This window comes from Motacilla alba, chromosome 4 (assembly GCF_015832195.1).
Source record: "Motacilla alba alba isolate MOTALB_02 chromosome 4, Motacilla_alba_V1.0_pri, whole genome shotgun sequence".
Lineage (NCBI taxonomy): Eukaryota > Metazoa > Chordata > Aves > Passeriformes > Motacillidae > Motacilla > Motacilla alba.
Window position 1 is genome coordinate 69,828,773 of NC_052019.1, and position 21,984 is coordinate 69,850,756.

Consider the following 21,984-nt stretch of genomic DNA (forward strand, 5'->3'; position numbering starts at 1 on the left):
GGTCACTTTTATTTAGACACCTAAATATAGATTTTTGGTGCCATACAGTTAGATGGTGGTGAGTGAACATTTTGGCTGGGTGAGTAAGTTGGTGTCCGAGTTGGATTCAGTGGTCCTAAAGAAATGGAACATTTCTATCAGGAATTTTTCCATACCATACACATGACACTTCACTTGAGAATCAAACAGATCCCTCTTCTTTATCCTGTCTCCCCCGTATCTGCAGTTCTCTCAGGCTGGCTTTTCTTCCCATGCTTTCCTGAAGTGTAGCTTGGAATTGACACTGAGCTTTATCCTACTCGGATGAATACCTGTGCATTTCTCACTTATGTGAAGATTTCCCCAGATTTGGGCAGTGCAGCAGCCAGCAGCAGAGCATGAAGAGCTCCTAACCCCATGAGCAACGCTTACAACAGCCCAAATTCCTCAGCCAATCTGTGTCCTAAGAACTCCAGAGTGCCATGGATATTGGTGGTGGTATTTGAAAAAACTGCAGTGATCAACTTTTGATTAAACAGTTTTTCAAGAGGTTTCTAAAAACGCCTTCCCTTCCTCAGGTCATGGTTAGCAATTTCAGCAAGTGTATTACAAATACTTATTAAGCTCAAATACCAAAAACATTCGTGCTTCCATGAAGCAATACCACACAGATGGATAAATTAGAAAGTGCCCAAGGGACACTGCACTGGAATAAAGTTTGCAGAGAGATTGTCAAGGGGATCTTCTGATGGAATTTTTTTTAGATGGCTTCTACTGAATACTCCGTGGCTCAGAGAGATATTTTCACTGCCTAATTTATGAATCCTAAAGATGAGTCATGTCTGGCAGAGATGATTTAGTAGTAGGCAGAGGAGGGATAAATTCCACAAGACAGACAGAAATCAAACCTACTTCCTTGGAGTTTTAATGAGGGTTTCAAGAATCCCAGGCAGACCTTTCCAGAATCCAGCTAAGGCAGCAGGCTGCTCAAGTCTGCAGTTTGGGGTACTTACTCTTTGCATAAACACTTCAAAGCAAAGCTCATTAAAGTTAGTGGGGAAGGCTCAGCAAACAGACTGGGCTTGAAATCAACCCAAATAGCTAAACTCTTTCAAAGGTATCAATCCAGCTCCCCTCTGAAGAGTTTCCTTCATTTGGAGGCTAGGAGCAGTAACAAGGAGCTTCAGATGTAGGCAAAAATAAGAAATACAAAGACAGTTTGGGGCAGGAAATGAAATATCATCTTCTTGGACTTCTGCTTTACTATTCGATACAAGTAAGAAAAATTTCAGTTTAAAGTTTCTTATCTCTCTTGCCAGACCAAAGCTGGATGTTCAATCAGAGTTAAGTTATGATCATCTTTGATGTTATTTACTATGTGGTTTGACAAACATCAAAACCCAGTTAGTCACTGAATCTTAATTAGGACAGGCCTCCCAAAAGCTGTAGCATCAGCACTTGCACAGCAGCAGCAAAAAGAGAGCAGCAAAACCACCACACTCACTAGAAAGAAGGGAAGAGGAAAAAATGACATCTAAAACTTCAATGAAAAAAAAAGGTAAAAAAGCTTTACAAAACTGGTTTTGTGCCCAATCTTATTCTGACAGCAAAATAAAACTTGTCCCAACACTACGACTCTTGTGACAGCATAAGTATCTCTATTAAGTGTAGTTAGACCTTAAGCCAAGAAAACACATTAATACTCAAGGAAGTACATTCTACTCATGATGTATCTTGAAAGACAGGAGTGCAATACCAAAGAGCATCAGACAAGAAAATCACCGTGTCCCTAATAGGAATGTAACACTACCCAGCTATGTAAGAAAATGCTCTGGTTCTGATCAGCATTGTGAAAAAATATTTAGGTTTTCTGCAGGTGTGCAGCATTCCACAGCTCCAGCAGCAGAAGCAAAGTCAGCCTGAAACTCGTAAAAATTTGTTTTCAGTTTAAAACCACGTTGAACAGCATCATGTCATTTTTTCTCTTCCCAAACCTTCCCAATTCTTTACAACTTTCTGCAGTGCTTTGAGATCTCTTTTTAACATTTGCTTCTTTGGGTTATATAAGATGAAAAAAAAAAACTATGGCATTTCAAAGGAGTTGAACATTTCAGTTATTTCCAGCCTTTTTAAAAGCCTACCTCTCATTATTTGCTTAGCTTAATTGTGCTTTAGAATAACATTTTCTTCTCAAGAATAGGTCCTTAAAATCTCCCTCCCTCATTGTTGATTTCACCAGTGCTGTGCCACATTGCTTTCCTTTTAAACCTCTTCCCACCAACTCTCCAGGCACTTCTGGTTTTGCGCCTTTTTTTTTTTTTGGAAAGGGAATTTGGCTTGGAAGCTGTGCTATTTTCCCAGGCTCCCATCATCTGCTATCATGACCAAACACGGAGCAGGAGATGGAAAGAGCAAATGGGATGAACAGAGCGAATCCCTCTCTTTCTGAACGTAACTCATGAAAATCCAGAATTAAAGGCAACCCATTTGTAACAAAGTCCCCCAAACTAAAAAGCTTTCAGCAGAAGAAAAACAAAACAGGTTTCTCATAGGCAAAGTTAGAGAACTCCACTGGTGTTGAAGTTTTCAGGGAGATTTTCCACATCCAAATGTCAGGCTCAAAACCGAGTGGGTTCTCTGACCGCTGCCCTTCATTCAGTCTCCCGGGAAGAGCCTGACATGTTTAATGCTTTTACAAACTGTTCTATTTATCACCTCTTGAGCATCCACAAGGCCTCCCACTATCTGTTTGATGGCTCCTTTCCTTTCCTCCCCTGCTCCACAGGCCATAAACAACCGCCATAAACATTTAACAGCCAAGATAAGCTAATAAATACAGCCCTAAATATTATTGCCTCTACAAACAACAGCGAGAGAGTCATTTCTCCTAAAAAAACCACCTCTTTAAACCAGAGAGCTTTTTATTAAGCCAGCAAGTGACAGCACACAAAGTACCTCAGTCGAGTACTACAGCAAAAATGAGTGCAGGGGGCTTTGAGGAGAAGCAGCAACACCCACCGGCCTGGCTGAGCAGTCAGTGAATCGAATTTATTTGCCAATGCGATGTGTATTTTCCCATTACCTGTTCACCTTGAAAAGCTTTTGGATAACCCAGAATTCTGGCACCCCTTTCCTGCAGCACCCTTCCTACTCTTCCTTTCTCTCCTCGTTACACAGGAATTCACCTGGGCTGACTCCTCCTTTCCCCTCTCTCTCACAGCGTGTTTTTACTCCATCTCCCACTGACTCCTTTCCATAGTTGCACCATAAAAATGGGCACAACTCATTTCTCTCTCTATTTTTATATACATAACCCTTCCTACTCTAGATTTACACCTGCCTCACCACATAGGATCTAGAGTCCGGCATACCCAGCACAGCATTTGGCCCACAAAGCCACCAAAGTATCACGTATTTCCAACTGACACATCAGGGTAAAAATGGAAAAGCAGCAGAAAAAGGGAGAAGTTAAACACTTCTCCAGGCTTCTCTTCCCACTTCAATCAAACACCCTTAAGAAGCTTTAAGCAGAGGTGAAACGTGGCAGATGAATTTCAGGAAGATTAGCTCTTTTTTTTTGCAGGAATTTGGTTGTCAAGAGCAAAATCAGACCTGTGATTGAAAGGTAACTTTGAACTCCCCTCAGCAGAAGCTACAGGCAGCCCATAATAATGTACATTATTATTCCAACTCCCTGGCAAGTGGCATGGGACGCTTTTAATTCTGAGGGCCACTTAAAGGCATTTCCATTTTTAAACTCTCACCGTGACTAAAGGGCCCTTGCTCATTTCCAGCCTGTTAGATCTGCATTCTCCACGTCCCGCATGTGCCACACTGGGAAGATTTTGCTCTTGTTCCCTGCCCTCATCACAGAGACAGAGGAGACTCACACGTTATTGCTTTGGCATATTAAAAGCAAATGCAGAGAGGGGTTAATTTATACCTTCCACAAGAGATTTGGGAACGTTATTACGGAACATCTTGAGCGTTGGTAATGTTTTTCTTTTTATTTGCTTTGTTTCTCTGAGCATAGTTATAGAAAGAATAAAAAATAACCTTGGGCATTGTAGGAAATGTGCTGCAATCTGAAAGAAATTCACAGTGCAGTTCTGCTGAGGGCCCTGTGAGCTGAGCATCTCAGCACATTTTGGGGACAGGAAAAAGCAGGCAGGCAACCTCCCAATAAAAAATGTCAATATTTGTGGAGCTGCAGTTACCAGGGTGCAGCCCACAGGGACACACGCATCCCTCTCCAACCTGACAACAGGGAAAGGTTCATTCCACCAAATTAAAAAGGAGTTTTCTTAACAAGTTACATAAGAATTTATCTTAATGGTCATAAACACACCAAATCAACCCTGACCTTCCTGACATTTTTTAATCATTTTTCCCCCCTTGGTAAATCATTATTTTCCCCCCTCATCCCACATGGCTGCGCAGAGCTACTACAGGGAAATATTATCCCATGGAAACTCAAGCCTTCAGCAGCACATTTAGAAACTAATTAGCTTGAAACCCAGAGCATCAAGACAACGTTTCAAGGATAGCACATCTCCTTTCCTTCTTCCATGACATTTTCCTGCTTTATGAAAGCTGCTGCTCCACTCCACACATTTGGATATTTTACCAGAATTCCCTCCATGCAAGTTGGGTGATGGCAGAAATAGCAGGAAATGACTGTGTGTCAACAAGGGGGTACTGGGCAAAAAGGCAAAAAATCTGTTAGCTTCATGCACACACCATGCAATAACTTACTCTAGTGTCAGGAGCGAGCCTTCCAGGTGAAAACCGGCTGACTCAGAACTCCCTGATTATTGAAAATGAATCCTTAATAGAAGTAAATGGCCAAGAACTAAATTTCCTCTCTATGTTCGCCATTCAAAATTAATTGGAAAGTGGATGATTTGAGAATATCATATCCTCTAGTGAACTGAAAAAGCTGCCTTTTTTTTTTTTCTGAAACCAAGAGTGGAGAATTAAATTAACTCTGAGGTTTGTTTGCTCAGAGTAGGCCACCAAACTGGATTAATTAATCATCATTTATGAACACTCCACAACCCAGAGCAGTCAGAAAAATGCTAAGATTGCAACATGACAGCAGAACTGTTATAAAAACAAATGATAAATTTCCTGCATCTCCAGCCTATAGCAACTTGCCAGGCATTTCTTGGCAGCTGAAAAGAAAATATCCTGGTGAAAACTCTTAGTGTTTATAGGAGTGCTCGGAATAAACAGAATGATTTACACTTGGTCTGTAACTTGGTGTGCTGTGCAGGGTCCTGGGCAGTCATTTCCACAGGGAATGCCAGGGAACGTTCCCTTCCTCCACCTGGAGATTACAGAGTGTCATGCCAGGGACAGAAGACATAATTCACCCCATCATTCCAAGCACAGTTAGAAGCAGATCTTAATTGACCACATCTCTAAGGAGAAATGGCAGAGAAACTGTCATTTATGAGCACTTAGCCCAACTCCTCATCATTTGGGCTTCTTTTTGCCTGCATGTCCCTTGTCCTCCACAGCTCTGTTTCATGTTCAGCTTGACCTAAACCAACAGTACCCAAAACCACTGCAATCTGCTTAATTTCCTTCATTTGAACTTGGGCTTGTTCTTAAGTCTGAACTGAGTAGATTTATTTCTTCTTGTAAGAGAGAGTTTACAGTCTAAGGAAGTCTTTTCAGTGAGAAAACACAGATGGCAAGAAGACAAATTCCTGTATCATGAATTTTGCTAGAAAATGGAAATAACAAGAGAATTGAATTGCTGCAGACTCCTGCAAAGGCTTCCTGGGGCCCGCAGATGTGAGTGGCAGCAGCGCATTTGGGCAGAATTCATTCAGCTTTGGCCCCAATTAGCTGTGCTGCTGATGACTTACACAAGTGTGACAAACGAACAGCCATAAAACATCCATTCAGATCTTCCACCCTCACACAGCTACGCATCAATTGCACAAATTCATCAGAAGCAGCAGTTGTTTTTTTCACAGCCTCTCGATGCATGTGCTGAGAGAAAAAAAAAAAAAAAACCTTTAAAACCCACAGTTTTTTCTATCTGCAGTCTTCCAAAAAAAAATAAAATATATATTTAACTAATATATATAACTAATGGATTAGAACATCCCAACCAGTTTTCTGGCAGTGGCTGTGTTGGAATGAGCTCATGATTTAGCCTTTACTTTACAAGCAAAACTTGGAGAGATAACAGGGAAAAAAAAATAAAATATCAAACCTAGCAACTCTATTCTCAGAAGGAAAGGAACAAGGCACAGGATTGTTCTGTCAATACTAAGGAATTCATTTAATCCTGTCGACTAAACAATGGAAAAGCAGAAAGCGTTCCCAGGTAAATGAGAACCAATTTTGCTCTTCCAATAGGGAATTTTAAAATAGCATAGAGGCTCTGCAGCATTTGTACAGCTGTCCCAAGGCCACTTCCCACCACAGCTGGACAGCAGCTTCCACTCCCATCCTGGGAGCACTCGAGGCAGAGAGCAGACACCGTAATGAATATGGGCACAGGAAATAAAACGCTGTTCAATGGTTTTGTTTCCCCTTCAATCAAAGACAAAAATGTTTCTGTCCAAACACTGACTTTGTTGCTTTCTTTAGAGATATTACATTTGGAAAATATTTGATTACCCTGTCAAGAGCATTAAAGTATAAACAGATGTGCAGAGTGAAAAGAGAGCAAAAGTAAAAAAAAAGTGCAATTTTCAGGCATATAAATGATTTTGCTTCAGCAGCAGAAGGGTCATGAATATGAATAGCGCTGAATTCTAGAGAAGCCATTTGTCATTATTAAAATTAGTGCTTTGTCAACACAAACAGCTCCCTCCCAGCTTCCCCCTAAACATACAAGCAGCTGCATGAGGGGATCCATGATCTGGGAGCAGCCTCTGGCTGGGGAGGGATGAGCCTGTGATCCATAACGGGAGGCTCGGGGCTGGGACAGGGATGAGCCACCCCACATCCAGAGAGGCTGTGCTGCCAGGATGAGCACATGAAAACCCGGCAGCTCAGCCCTGCCACCCCACTGCTCAGCCAGCAATCCAAGGGGCTGCCCTCCCGATCCCCTTCCGGGCCTCGGCACTCTGTGAGCACGATGGAAAAGCAGAACTCATTCGGGTGGGAGGGGAGCTAAGCAGTAAATGCACTTCCACATCCCTGCAAGAACACCATGGCTCTGCTGTGCCAAGGCCGAGCTACACCCCTTGCATTAATTCCTCCCTTCTGGAAAATCTTAATTAAAAGAGCCCCTAAAGGCAGTAAATATCCATTTCCTCTCAGAACAGTGGAATTCCCACGTGATACCCAACTCTGGACCTGGGCTTTTCCAGCAATGGGCCAAGCAGCAGGAGGAAAGGACCTAAAGGGGAACATTGATCCTATTTAATTGTGTAGTGGCTGAGAGGATGAGGTGGAACACATTTAAACCTAGGTTTCCTAATGGATTTTTTTCATTGCAAGCGCTTGATCGATGGATAGGGAGAGTTTCACATATAAACAGAAAGGAATCAGCCAATCTTTTATTCCCAACACAGGATTGCCATCCCTAAGACTGTGTGGCACTTCAGCTGTGCCCTCCAGAGGCAGGTGGCTAATCTTTGCCCAAAACCAAGTACTTCTAGCTAAAGCAGTACTAAGTTTGGCAGCTACAGAAGGAAAAAAAGCCCTTTATTCTGCATCAATAGGGCTCTGCATGCAGAGCAAGCACACAAACTCTGTACTCTGCATACAGAATGCAGTTTCAAGGCACTGGTTTATATTGAAATATTTTTTATAAAGCCCTTTGTTTCTCTCTACTAGCTACTGTAGGTTTAATTTCCTATATCACACAAGCCTGCATATACAAATATTCCATACAGAGAAAGCACAGTGTATCTAAATTTTAGATGTAAGTGATGTGAAATAGCCCTAGAAACAAAAACCACACTGGGAAATGGTGTGAAGGTCCTGCCATTAGTTTGCAAACAATCTGCTATCATCCACGCTCTAAAAGTGAACAGTTAAAACCCATCACCTTCCATCCCCAGTGATTTGGAGGTAGATGGCAAAGAATTAAATCCCATTTTACTCCATGAATAATGCATCACATCTGGTTGTTTTTTTTTTTCACTTCCAAAAAAACCACTGGAGCAAAAGAAGTCAAAAGAAATGTCCATGATCTTTTGACTCCATGAGGAGTGATTAACGGGATCTTTTAAATTGGTTTGCAGCATAATGAAACTCCTAGAATAAGCTAATACTCATCTCCTACAAGTACATGTTAACATCAAAACCATCTCATCCATTTTCAAGTGTAAACAAAGCAGAAAGAGCATGCAGATTTACTTGCATACTTCATTTGGTGCAATAACATGAAATGCCATTGGCAGACCCTTTAGCACTCATCAAACAAAAGCTCCAGAAACAAGGTGATATTCTGCAGCAGCATTTCCTACAAGTGTTTTCCTTTTCATAACTTTAAAACAGTTTGCAGGAAGAACTTGTTACATTTGTAGGAGTTGAACTAGCAAGGATCTGTATGTGTTGGCTGGGGTTTATTGTGTGAGGAGGGAATGATTTATTACCTTCCTCATGGTTTCTGGGGTAGTACTTAGAGACATGCAGCAAGTTCAGAGCAATTTTAAGATTCACTCTGTTTATGTCAAATACTTGGGATCATAAAACACACAGGCTCTGGAATCCACCAAATCAGTCCACAGAAAAAAAAACTTGTACAGCTTCCAAGCTCTGCTTAGCCAAGGCCCGAAGCAGAACAAAAGGGAAGAAAAAATTACCTTTTGTGGCATAAAGTGTGCAGAATGCAATCCCACTGCAGAAGAGCCATGAGGGACACTTTCTCCTAAGCTCCATCTGTCTCCCCCTTGGAGGAGCACTAAAAGCCTTGTTAATAATTTAACAAACTAATGGACACATTGTCAAGCACTGGGGCTAGTGGTTGAAGAAGCACCACCTTGGCACAGCAAGAGAGTGAGAGTGGGAAGCTGCTGGCTTCTCATCCCCTGATGTGCCAGGAACAACAGAGCAGGAACCTGCAGGAGGGAAAGCTTTCCTTGCAGGTGGATCACTGCTAAAAACCTTCCTGAGACACACACGCAGGCACTTTAGAGCATGTCTCCAGCATATTTGACCCAGGCTCCAAAGGAATGCTGCATATACACTGTCCCCCAAGCCTGGAGTGGACAAGGCATCACTCAAACCACACCCAGCAGCCCTCCAGCACACCAATTCAAATAGTTTTGAATTTAAAAACTCAAAATGCACTGACCTGAACATGACTCCTGAATCAGCCTTCAAAGGAGAAAGGGACAGATGCTTTCCTACAACCACTTCCCTAGCACCTTGCACATGACCTTATAAACTCCTCCCCATTCCTAATTATCCCAGCCGAGGCTCACCTGGGCACAATTATCCCTCTGCAAAGCACACCGTTTACCTGGGAATCAGGTGTCCTCCCTGTTGATAACTAATTTGTTCAGAATGAGGTGCTTCAGTCCCCCAAATCTGCCTGCAGCTGTAATGCAACTTCACTGTCAGTCCATCCGTGCTCAGCCCACTGCACGGACTAGAACAGCCAAGTGACAACATTCAGTTTGGTGCCATCTTCATAAAAGTAAATAATGACAATCTACAGGCAAAACAGCCACAAAGCTGAGTTTGATCACCTCGTGGAAATAAAATGCTGGGGAACACATCTGTCACATGGTTCTTATAAACTCTCTTTATCCCTCCGAAATAAATCATGAGATCTACAAGGCAGTGGCCACGTAAAGGCTGATAAAAAGACAGAAGTTATATCAGCTTTAAGGAGAAAATAAAGACAGAGATCCTTAGCTGAGATGCCATCCTTCATGAAGCCTGGAAGCGTTTCTGTGTCAGAATTTATTCCCCTACTTACAGCCATGCTATTCTAGGCAAACCAGCCAGCACCGGGGGCAGGCAGCACATTGGATTTTGGATGTGCCATGCCTGAAAGGCTCCTCTTGCCCCCAGATCAGCATTTTCATGACCCACCTGTCCAACTACGGGAACGACCGCCTGGGCCTCTACACCTTTGCCAACCTTGCCAGCTTTGTCAAGAGCTCCACAAACCTGAGGCTGCAGACGCTGCCCCCCATGCAGTTGGCTCACAAGTACTTCCAGCTCTTCCCGGAGCAGACAGACCCCCTCTGGCAGGTAAGGTCACCTCCTCTTCCTCCTCCAGCTGCAATCCGCTCGTTGGAACGAGCATCTTTTCCTCTGAAAAGCCTTTTTTGAGCATGGGAATGTGAGCTCAATGCTGTAATTTTATGGTTACATGTACCTGCCACTATTATTTTTGGCCCAGCTACAAGGAAGGTATAAATCAATAATATTTCCACTGGGCTGCAGCAATTCCGTTCAGCTGACAATTTTCTCCACTGTATTTTGTTAATTTTATTCACCAGCAAAGTGTATCCTCTGTTACCTATGCAAAAGCAGCATCTGTATGATAACTGCTTTGAAGAGCAGCCATTCCCAACCTCTTCTGCGGGGCCTTTTGTTCACAGGTTTTTATTTTGCATTCATAGGTAGTAGAAAGATAAGGAGATGAATAATATCCCACATTTCTATTTTGTCCTTCCCTTTTGCATTCTCACGTAAATTAAAATTGGCACTAAGCCCCATGCATCCGAAACCACTCTGACAGCTCAAAAAGTAATGCCTCCAGGCTATTCAGAGGCTTCCATTTGAACCTCAAATGGAAACGTGATTAAATCAGTGTTCCAATCTTTTTTTTTTTTCCTTCTTTTTCTTTGCTGCTAATGGCTGAACCTTGTCCTCAGTCATTCAAAACCATTGAACCATTGTACACACACTGTGGGATTTTGCTGCTCAGTGTAGGGCTCTGGCATTAGTGCAGAACACTGAGACCCTGCAAGGATTTCGGATGCACCAGTGTGACGGCCACAACCACCTTTTGTCCTTCAGAACCCGTGTGACGATAGGCGACACAGGGATATTTGGTCCAGAGACAAAACTTGCGACCACCTGCCCAAATTCCTGGTGATAGGACCCCAGAAAACAGGTAAGGAGCACAAGGAGAGCTTTTAATAAGTTTCTACAAAGTCAAAGGTGATTTTTAAATTTTTTTTAATATTTCCTAACGGCATCTCTTTTTGTCGTCATAGGAACAACAGCCCTTTATTTATTCCTTCTGATGCATCCTTCCATTATCAGCAATCTCCCCAGTCCAAAAACTTTTGAGGAAGTTCAATTCTTCAACGGCAACAACTACCACAAGGGAATTGACTGGTAAGAAGAATGGCAAAAACGAGGTGTTCATTCTTAATACGTGGAAAATCACAGTGGAACAATTCCAGGAGCGGGTGTGACACCGCCTTAATTACTGGATGAATTCGTTATGCTGGGAATGATCAGATGGAAAGAGAATCTAATTGGTAATGATGGGACATTTAATCAAGCCCCTAATTTTGTTTAGACATTACAGTAAGCATTTTCTGAGTTTTCACACAAATGAATGCAAGAGGCAGTTCTGTCACGAGTTCTGCCTTCATGCTGAATAACATCTCTGTCTTGTCATAGTTGTAGCAGCACTGACTTAAACTCTGCTCCTTCCAAAGTGGCTTTTCATGAAGTGAGGTTCCATTTATCTCTTCACGAGGACCCATCCAATCAGTTTTAAATGGAAAAGACCATTCAAAGCCAAAATTCAAATCATGCATTCTGAAAGCATCCAAAAGCAAAGATGTGTCAGTTCCAAAATGAAGTACTTCAACAATGTTAAAATTAAACAGTTTGACATTTAAATGTTGACATTAAATGTTGACATTTTGAAGCTTTTCCCATCTTTTTTCTGCAGCTAAAACTGAACTCACTCCAAACTAGTGAAAGATATCCCTTTGACACTGCAGTTATTAGCAAAAATCCCATCCATCACAGGAAAAACCTAATTACCAGACTTCATGAGGGCTTTAGCTATTACCAGCACCACCTAAGAGCCAAGATGCATTCCCATTACTCCAGTCTGGGCTGAGCTGAAAAAATTCAATTTTGCTTCTTGAGAATTATGTCTGAAAATTCACCTTCTCACCCCCCATGAGATGGGAAGCACAGGGCCACGACCCCGTTGTGCTGCTGCTTGTTCTGACAAGTCTCTTCCCCTCCAAGGTACATGGAATTCTTCCCCGCTCCTTCCAACGCCACCACCGACCTCCTATTTGAGAAAAGTGCCAACTATTTCCATTCTGAGGAAGCTCCCAGGAGAGCTGCTGCCCTCATCCCCAAGGCCAAGATCATCACCATCCTCATCGACCCGTCGGACCGCGCGTACTCCTGGTACCAGGTAGGGAATTCTTGGCCCCGAGGAATGCACAGTGGAGCCGCTGGCAGGGGATGAGGGCTGGCATCAGTGGCAATCTGTGTCCTTGAGCGAGTAATGGGAGTTATGGCACAGCCTTGGCACCCGGTGGAAGCAGGAGGGTGCTGGATGCCAGCTTCTGCAGTTGGCACCTGGACACCGGTGTCAGGAATGATGAAAGTTCCCAGCACAGAGCTGCCACCGGCTGGGAGCAAACAGTTTAATCTCCATTACAGCTGACAGGGCAGAGAGGGAGAGCACTGCTCCGTGCCCAGGGAGATGCGCAGGGAAGAGGAGTGTGGCCAAGCCAGGGAATCAGAGCTCGGGATGCTGAGGGTCTGGCCCCACTTCCCTTCCCCCAGCGTGTCAGCTCAGCAGAGTGCAGCGGTGCACACAGGGACCCAGGGTCTCCTGAAGTTTCCAAGGAGGTAAAAAGAGCTGTGACTGGAGACACTGGCTTTTTTCTCTCCTTACAAAAGCAAGCCTGTTGTTTTGCCCAGGAGACTCCAGGATGCTCTTCCTTGCCTTTTACTGAGCCCACACCCTTCCGTAACAAAATCTGCACTCTTTGAAAATTCTATTTTTAGGGAAATGTATAAGCATGCTTGTGAAAAATGATGTAGGCATAGCATAAAGGAAACACTGAATGCAGTGTTAAAATAGACCCGGGTTAATAACACTGGAATAGCATGAAATGCATCATTTCTGATCCTGCCAGAAAGTTCTGCAAGGAACAAAGCACGGCCAGGGCTGCAGTTTGCACCCGGGTCCACCGGCGCCTTTACAGCTGCCAAGGCAAAGCAGTAAAGCAGCGATTTGTAAGATTTGTGAGATTTCGGGCTTCGTCTCCAGCATCCTTGTGGTGCGTGTTTCCTCATCTCCCCGCAGCACCAGCGCTCCCACGAGGACCCCGCTGCCCTGAGGTTCAACTTTTACGAGGTCATCAACAGCGGCCCCCGGGCGCCGCCGGAGCTGCGGGCGCTGCAGAGGCGCTGCCTGGCGCCCGGCTGGTACGCGCTGCACATCCACAGGTGGCTCTCGCACTTCCCGCCCTCCCAGGTAAGGGAGCCCGCCCCGCTCAGCGAGCCCAAAGCGCCTCCGAGGCTGCTGTGCCCCGGGAGAGCCGCAGCTGCGGCGGCAGACGCTGTGGGCTTTTTCTAAATGGAAATTTCATCCTGCTCCCCGCTCAGTCCCCATCGTAGAAAGCCTCACATGTCTTTGATCCTCAGATGGAATTGGCCTTTCTCAGGGCTGGAGCATAGATTCCTTCTTTTGGCCCTTCTTCCTTCAGGTATTTTACTGAATTGTCTTTTATAACCTTTGCCACGAAAAATTTACCTACGTGCATAGATCTAAAGAATATTTCCATTGTTGAAGTAATAAAAATAAAATAACCTAAAGCAAACATTTTAGTACTGCCAAGTGCATGCATGGGCGCTCTTCATCCAAGGACATGGTCACAGTTCATGTCTGTAGCTCCTGTCAGACAAAGCTGGAAGAGGCTCTCTCATGAGCAAAGATCCCCGGACACTGCTCTGGTGGGACAGAATGCTGCTGAAAGGAGGCAGAGCCTCGCCTCGCCTACTTTGTCAGGGACCTGGGGAAAAAAACCCACAAAACAAACAACAAAAAGAACTAGAAGCTCTGTCTTCTTGCAATCCTCATTTTTCTTTTGATACAGCCTCAGCTGTACTACAGAGAAGGAGGTCAATCCCATTTCCAGGAAAAGGGAGAAAATCTCAGTCATTTACTTCCTTCTTTCCTCTCTGGCCTTTCCACTCTTTCATAAATGGGGAGGGAGTCCTGCCAGAGCTGCCGAGCTGGCAGCAAGGGCAGCATTGCCCTGGGAGCAAACAGGCCACGTCTCCTCCTCACCCACCTCATCCCAACTTTTTCCTCCAAAGGAGGGGGAGATGTCCTCTGAGCATGCAGAGGGTGCTGAGCATCCCATGCCCTGTTCCCTGAGTTCCTCCTCTGCCCTCACCTGGAGCTGCTGCCTTCTCCCTTCAAGATTTCCCACAGACACATCATAAACCTCAACAATATTTTACATCCTTTCCTTGTCTCTTCTTCTCAGAATTGTCTGAGTGTCAGGTTTGGCTGGGGAGGTTTAACTCCTGCATTTGAGCAAGGTCCACACACGGAGTTACAAGGTGCCCACCTATGTAAATCCAACTCAGTAAAGTAAAAAGTAAACCTAAAAAGGAGTTCATCCACATGAATGGTTTTAGCACTGTACAAGGTCATTTAAAGCTAATTTAAATCCAGGTTGTCACAGAAGTGAAATAAAGCCTTTTTTTTTGGTTAACCCTAGTCCTGTTTCCAAATCAGTGCCATATTTACCCCTGCAGTTGCTCATTATTGATGGACAGCAGCTGAGAAGTGACCCTGCCACTGTGATGGATGAAGTGCAGAAGTTTCTGGGAGTCTCTCCTCATTACAATTACTCTGAAGCCCTAACGTGAGTGTATTCCTTTTCTTATCTGCCCCGTGGGATTCCCGGGTACATCCTCTCCCGCCAGGATCCCTTAATTATTAATTACAAGCACGTCAGGACAACAATAAGTTGGAGAAGCCTGGGGTTCTCCTCCATCAGTCTCCAGGAGCTGAAGCCTGCAGTGTCAGGTGTGGAAAGTTTGGGTTTATCATTCTGAAGGAACCTGATGGCAGAGGTTGGGTGAGAAGCACTCGTTCCCTAATCCCATTTTCCCGTCTGGGTTTCCACGTGCAGCTGAGAGTCCTGCAAGGGTGGCAGTGGGCTGAATTCCTCTCCCCCCTCTTAGTCCAGCAGAAAATGGTAAGAAGCTTTTGCCCTGAGCCTCTCTGTGTGAGGAGCACCACCTCCTCACAGCTCCAGCCCTGGGATATCCGTGGCCTGGGAGGCCTGGCAATGCTTTTCCGAGCCCCTGAGCCAGCGGGGGGAGTGGGAAGAAGCAAAGCCTCTGCTTCACCTTCCCTGCAGGCCGGTCCTGAGGGAAGCATAACCACAGGCTTCGCAGCTGCCCCACGCTGCTCCTCTCTGCTTGCAATTACCATTTAATGTTTCCTCCCCTGGCAGGCTTCAGCTCATTTATATCACAGGTTCAAAGTCAGACTGCGCTGCTTAAGGAAGTTGCTCTGCCAAAACCTTTTTCTAGAGGAAGAATTTTGGATTTCAGAATGCAATTTTTTAAGTCGCTGGTTTCCAGAGAGGTTGGAGGGGAGGAGGAGTCTGATCACAGAGCTGAGCTATTGATGTTTGAACAACTCACAACTGCACATCTGCAGTGCCTTCTGCTGGGTTTTTAAAATCCACACCCACAGACATACATCTTCCTTGCTGGAACTAAATTAAAGTCAGTGGAGTCGCACAGCAGGAAGAAATTTGGCCGCTCATACTGGTTTGGACGGAAAAATGGATTGTAAACAGATCCATAAAATTATGCACTCCCTGTGCAGAGGCATCAGGAATGCAAATGTGCTGTGGAAGCCCTCACTTCTGCACAGATTTGGGACAGAAAGGGAAAATGCATTAAAGTGTGTGGCTGCTTTCTGGCAGGGCTTGTCAAAGGGGAGAGGATTGCACAGGATTGTTCCTAGTCATTACTGCCTAACAACTGCACAGCACACATTCGTAAAGGTGTCAGGAAGCAGCCTAAGGACCCAGTCCTGTGAACAGCACGGAGCAACAAGTCCATCACCCTGAGTAATTGTGTGAAAGTCTTGCCCGAGAGTAAAATCAGCCCAGGCAGAAGGGAGCCATGGGAGGGGAGCAGAGGGGACGCAGAGGCAGGGCTCGAGGAAGATGAGAGGACTGTGCTCAGGAAAATGCTCTCCCTTGGAGGGCTGCTGCATTCTCTCAGAGAGCGAGAGGAAGATCCTCATGGTGGCATTGCTTGGCTCTGCCCTCGCAGGCATTCCCTGCCTCTGGCATCAGGTACTGCCTTCCCAACACCCTGCCTCTCCCCCAGGCTTACTCTGCAGGGCAGAGAAGATAACCAGGCCTCCAAGGATTTCTGCTGACAGCTCTAAAATGCTCCCCTGTAGCTTTAGCCTTAGGGCTATCACTATTTTAAAATAAATACCTCCACTGTGACCGATTACGTTCACAGAAGCCGTGAGAGTGCTGTGATTTCTGAACACAGAGGGTTGAATTCAGCCGAACTGCCTCACCCTCTTTTCCCCTTCCCAAATTTGCACATCCTTTTCATAATGTTGAATAAGCTTCTTGTGAGGCAGGAACATTGTTTGGGGCATAGTTTTGCAGTTTCCCTTTTACCCAGCACACCGTGTTGCCGCTCCTCTTGGGAAATTAATGCAAGGCAGCTAAAGCACTTCACCATGCAAGGAGCAGATGGGAAAGGCCAAGGCAGGAATGAATCTATCATCAATATACCCATTTAATCAATGATTTATTTGTTTTTAATTGATACAGCTACAGAGGCAATTTAGGAAACAAAGGTCAGGCTGCATTAATAGGCTGGGCAAGAAAAAAACCCATGGAGAAGGTTCACCCTTCTCCTGAAATTCACTCACTTCTGCACGGCAGCAAATTGCAGGTGCGTCCGTGTCGTAGGGACAGAGCAGGGGCAGAAAGGTGGTGTGTAACTAATTAACTCTGTGCTCCGGCCAATTATCCTCCATCCTTCTCAAACATCTGCTGAGCAGCAGGAGCGCGCAGTGTTTGGATGTTTTATGCCTGCCGCGAGTCCCACAGCAGTAAATTCCGAACTCGGTGCCGCGAGCCGTTCGTTCCTCAGCGAGCGCCTTTCCAAGCCTTCATCTGAACCTCTTCTATCTCCGCGTTTCAGACATCACAATCAAATTGCACATTTCAGATAAGGCTGCTAAGACAGTGTTTATGCTACAATGCTGTCCTAGGAAGGAAAATGGTATTTGGATGCAGTGATAGGGAGCAGCTGGCTTCTTCTTCAGGCAGGTTAAATCATCAGCACCCAGCCAGCACTTCCTTAGGAGACCTGCACATCGCCCTGTGCGCTGGACAAGGACAACAAAAATTACCCAGTGCAGGTCAAGCACAGTGGGAAAAACTTGCTGCCTTTTAGGCACTTACAAGGCATATTTGCGGGGAAAAATGAATCCCCAGAGTTGACACAGGTTGCCCATTCTGTCCTCAGAATTCCAGTCATCTAGAGAGATGTGTGCAGCACTAATTGCCGGCTAACACTGATATCTGAGTAGCCAGGAGATGTTTCTGTAGCAAGGTCTCCTAAAATATATGATCCTCCACAGGTTTGACCCACAGAAAGGCTTCTGGTGCCAGTTATTGGAAGGAGGGAAAACAAAGTGCCTGGGGAAAAGCAAAGGTCGGAAATACCCACCAATGGACCAAGAGGTAAGGGCTTTTCAGAAATTTATGGGAGCAGTTTCAATACTGACCCTCAATAAATGCACTGATTATTGCTTTCTGTGTTGCATTTTCATTGGGTTGATGTTTTTAAAAATCAGAAGCTCGAGCTTTGAAAGAGAGGGCATTGAGTTCCCCCTGTGAGAGCCCTCTGTGGGATCAGAGCACATTTTCCTGCGGGGTGCGTTTCCTTTAACCTGACCTGGGTTTGTTTCTCCCCCCTCAGTCCCGAGCGTTTCTGTCGAGCTACTACCGAGAGCACAACGTGGAGCTGTCCAAGCTGCTGCACAGGCTGGGCCAGCCGCTGCCCTCCTGGCTGCGGCAGGAGCTGCAGAAGGTCAGGTAGCACCGGGGGCACCCGGCCAGGCGCCTTCCTGCCCGCTCAGACCCCCCCGCTCCTCCGGCTCACTCGGCATCGTCAGGACAGGACCTCACGGACCCCGCTCTTCCCAGCGAAACCGGACAAACCGCAAGAGAATAAGTAGAAAAGCCCCAAACCCGAGCCCGACGGGTGTCGGTATGCCCGTGCTGCCCGCGGAGCGGCGCCGAGCCCTTTTGCCGGCTCCCGGGAAAGCGCACGGCGCCCGCGGCACCCCCTGCGGGAATCCAGAGCGGGAGCCGCGCCGAGCCTCGCCGCTCCCTGCTCCGGCGAGCCCCGGAAACCCTGCGTGGGACGGACGGACACCGCTTGGACAAACTGCAGTCTGTCAGGACACGGGCAAAGGATGGGAACGTCTCTCGCTGGACTGGGAGGTTGGTCATGCGCTGGGCTTTTCCCGCTTTTGTTCGCGCATCCTCTCCAATTCCCGGCGGGCCGTGCCGCGGTGCGCTGCCGGTAGCCTGATACCGACAGCTCGGCTTCTGCCTGCTGCGGCTCTGAAGCCTTCAGACACTGGGTGAGTCATTTGGGGTCTCGGCCTGCAAGCTGGTGCAGAAAAATAACTTTAATTACCTTTTTCAATGTTCTGGACGCAAAGCAGCCTGCTGAAGCACAAACACTTCCTGTAGACTTTTACGGAGTTGAAAGGACAAGCATGGACACTGTATATGACATACACATGTGTGACATACGTATCTTCATTCCCGAATATCTCTGCCTTGCGTATCTCCAGACCAGACACGCACTTAGTTTTAAATATCTGCTTCTTGTGCCCACAGGGAAATGCAAGGGTGGTTTACCAAAAATATGACATGAACTGTGCTTGGTTCTCAGAGCTGTGGGGGCAAGGTCAGCAAGGCAGGGCAGAAACTCCCTGCTTGTGCTGTGTGGAGGTCGTTCCTCACATCTGGAAGTGGTAAACTCATGTATTTGTGTGGGACATAGAAACTCACACTTCCCTATCTTAGAGAGAGCACTGGCAACACCACAGATGACTGGAGTAATGAGAGCTTTGGATAAGTAAGGCTTGGTCAGAGTAGAGTATCTAAATGGAGCATTTGATCGAATTATAGCTCTTAAAATGCATTAAAATTGGCTCAGCTTTAATTAAAAGAGGACTGCCTCACTCTTGAATAAAAGCTGAATAAACATGACACTGGTTTCAGGAACTTTTCAAGGAAATGAGACAAACACTAGAGAATACAGAAAATTATTTCTTGTTCTTTGCTTTTTATTTAGAAAGAAGTCTGTCTCTCCAACTCTCAGCTGTGTAATGGGACCAAGTCCTGAAAATCCACCTGAGATTTTTATACCTCACTGTTATTTTTTAAGTTTTAATGGGCCTCATGTTTCCAAGAGATCTCGTGCTCCACTGAGAACTGACATTTGAATTGACTTCTTTATGTGTCACAAAGATGAAATAACATTATTTCCAAGTTTCACTCCCTCCACTTGTAACAGGACCCACCAGCGCAGAATTTCTCTGCCCCACCGTGTGACAGAGGAGCCTTTGTGAACTGTCTGGAAACAATCTCCTTTGCTTTTTATGCCTTCTCATGTCAATGACCACATCACTGCTGGCATTCTTACAGACCAGCAAAGCAAAGGCAGCAAAAATGAAACAATTATTGATGGCAAGAGGGCTGTGGCTGGGAAAGATCGTGTTGGTCCTTTTTTTCCTGTCTGCAAGCCACGGGATTCCCATCCTTCACATGCTGCAGGCTGTAATTCAGTCAGAGTTTCACACACTGCTGCAGGGGGGCTGCAGCTGCAGTTTGCTCCCACTGCCCTGGAAATGAGGGTTCCAGGATGTGACCCTGTGGGCCAGGCACGGGAGTCAGGGCCCGTGGCAGCAGAGTTGATGATGAAAGCAGAGCTTTGGCCCTCGGAAAGCTGAGCTCCTGTAATTGAGGTTGTCTTTTGAGCGAGAAGCAATCAGACCGGAATCCAAACCCCTCTAAATTATGCATTGACCTCTGAAGGACTAAAATAAAGTTGCAGGATTAACTGCTCCGAGATGTTGTCTAATAAACCAAATTTCCTCTCTGATAGGGGAGCGGGCTGCCAAGAGTCCCCAAAACAAATTAAAATGGCGGAATTAGAAATTCTTGGGGGAGGAAGCGGTTGTGTAATGAAAGCGCGGATGGGTCCAGGCTCTCTGATGTGATAATGAGGCAGTGGGGATGTGTCCTGAATACAGAATCCAGAGCTGAGTGTTTGCTCCTCTTCCTTCCCCCGCCCTCCCCATTTTGGGGCAGGGACATGGGGGATCTTTCATCCCCTGAACCATCGGGGTGTGGGGTGCTCTGCTGGGCCACCCAAAAGGGAGACATCAACTGCTCATTTAGTTCCCATCAGTAATAAATTATGTTCATCGTGGGCTTAAAGTGGATGTTTCTAACAGGAATATGAGTGTGTGACATCTGTGTCAAGCAGGTGCAGCTCAGGGACATAAATCAGCAGTGACCACATGGCTGATTTTCTTGTACTGATTTTCTTGTACTTAAATAAGGCTAAGTTTGGGGTTTTTCTTTTACATAATTCTGTGTTCGTGGGACAGGAATTTCCCTGTCAGACAACATTTCTTACACTGTCTTTATTTCTCTTTCTGTGCTTGCAGTTCATCCTTTTAGTGTGACTGCAAAGGTGTGGACCTGCCCACGGACTCAATTCCTCCATCACTCTCCTCTCTAGAAAAGCTGCCAGAAAGAAGTAAGGATTTGCAAGCAACACAGATTCTGAAGTGTTCGGTGCTCCAGTGACTGGATAACTTTTATAAGACTTACTATGATTTCTGTAGTATTTCAGAACAAAGGACATCCTGTTGATAGAGCTGAGGAAAAACTTCACTGTCTTGCCCAAGCTCTTTTTTTTAAAACTTTTTCTTTTCCCTCCCATGTGACGACAACAAATCCAGTTGAACAAATACTTGGTGTTGAAGCAGAAGGAATTAAAATAAATTTTGATCACTCAAAGTATTTTTGTTGTGGGGGTGGGGGTGGTGAGGGCGGTCAAGGGCTGTACTTGCTGGAATTGTTTTGAATAATTGATGTGCACACAGCTGATGTTGGGTTCTTCTCACTGCCACAGAATAAACACTTCTGGTGGTGTATTACAGAGACAGCTTTGCTTCATTCCTGAAACCCTCCTTCCCCTTTCCTGAGCCAAAATCTGCCCTTCAACAGCTTCTGCCATGTATTTCAAACCGTGCACCTTCCCAGCTCCTCCTGCCTCAGCATCTCCCCGAGGCTTCCACCTGCCCTCAGCACAGCAGCCCCAAAAACCTGGGATTTCCTGGCAGTGCCACTGACCTCCTCCTCCTCCTCCTCTTCCTCCCAGGCAGGGCACGTGGATGCAGGCACACCTGACCCTTCAGTATCTGTTACACCCATTTCTGGGCCTGCCCTCCCAAAGTCTGGCCTCTCAGCACCCCACAGAAGAGGGACATGCAGCCCCAAGCAAGCTCTTGCCCTAATTAAAAATAATTTCCTTCTGCTCCATTCGAGGAATAATAAAAGGCCCTGATTCCAGCTGTTGCAAATTCCTCAAACTGTGTACTCAGAACTATGAGACAGCTTTTTTTCCCTCCCTAAAATCTCATAATGCTTCTCTTTTTTATTATAAAATATTCATTTGTTTGACTGATCTGTATCAGGATGAGGTTAGATCATATCAGAGTCGAGGATTCTTTCTACAAACCTTCCAGAATAACAAATTCCACCTCCCGAGAGCTTCTATCATTGAGCAAAGTAGAAATGACATTGCAGATATCTCACCACAAGTTTTGTCTTTTTTTTTTCAAAGTCTGCCTCATGGTTGTAGATACATTTTCAAAGGTAGCTGAATTTTCAAAGCATTTTAGGAATCTGAGTCTGTTAAAAAAAAAAAAGCAACAACAAACAAACAAACAAAAAAAAACCCCAACAACAAAAAACC

General features: G+C 45.5%; 1 protein-coding gene across 6 annotated transcripts in view; it reads left to right on the forward strand.

Annotated features, from left to right (window-relative positions):
- NDST4 (N-deacetylase and N-sulfotransferase 4) overlaps positions 1-21,319 on the forward strand; it is a 106,738-nt gene extending 85,419 nt beyond the window's left edge. For 5 of the 6 annotated variants that reach the window (XM_038135684.1, XM_038135683.1, XM_038135680.1 and 2 more), the window contains 9 exons: positions 9,976-10,158; positions 10,933-11,029; positions 11,133-11,256; positions 12,133-12,307; positions 13,211-13,381; positions 14,674-14,783; positions 17,555-17,657; positions 17,896-18,422; positions 20,669-21,316. In XM_038135684.1, the coding sequence (XP_037991612.1) occupies positions 9,976-10,158; positions 10,933-11,029; positions 11,133-11,256; positions 12,133-12,307; positions 13,211-13,381; positions 14,674-14,783; positions 17,555-17,657; positions 17,896-18,015 (1,083 nt within the window). In that variant the 3' untranslated portion in view covers positions 18,016-18,422; positions 20,669-21,316. Of the gene's footprint in view, positions 1-9,975; positions 10,159-10,932; positions 11,030-11,132; positions 11,257-12,132; positions 12,308-13,210; positions 13,382-14,673; positions 14,784-17,554; positions 17,658-17,895; positions 18,423-20,668 lie in introns of all 6 variants that reach the window. The other variant, XM_038135685.1, reaches the window with a different exon arrangement.
- Positions 21,320-21,984: the final 665 nt, after the last annotated feature.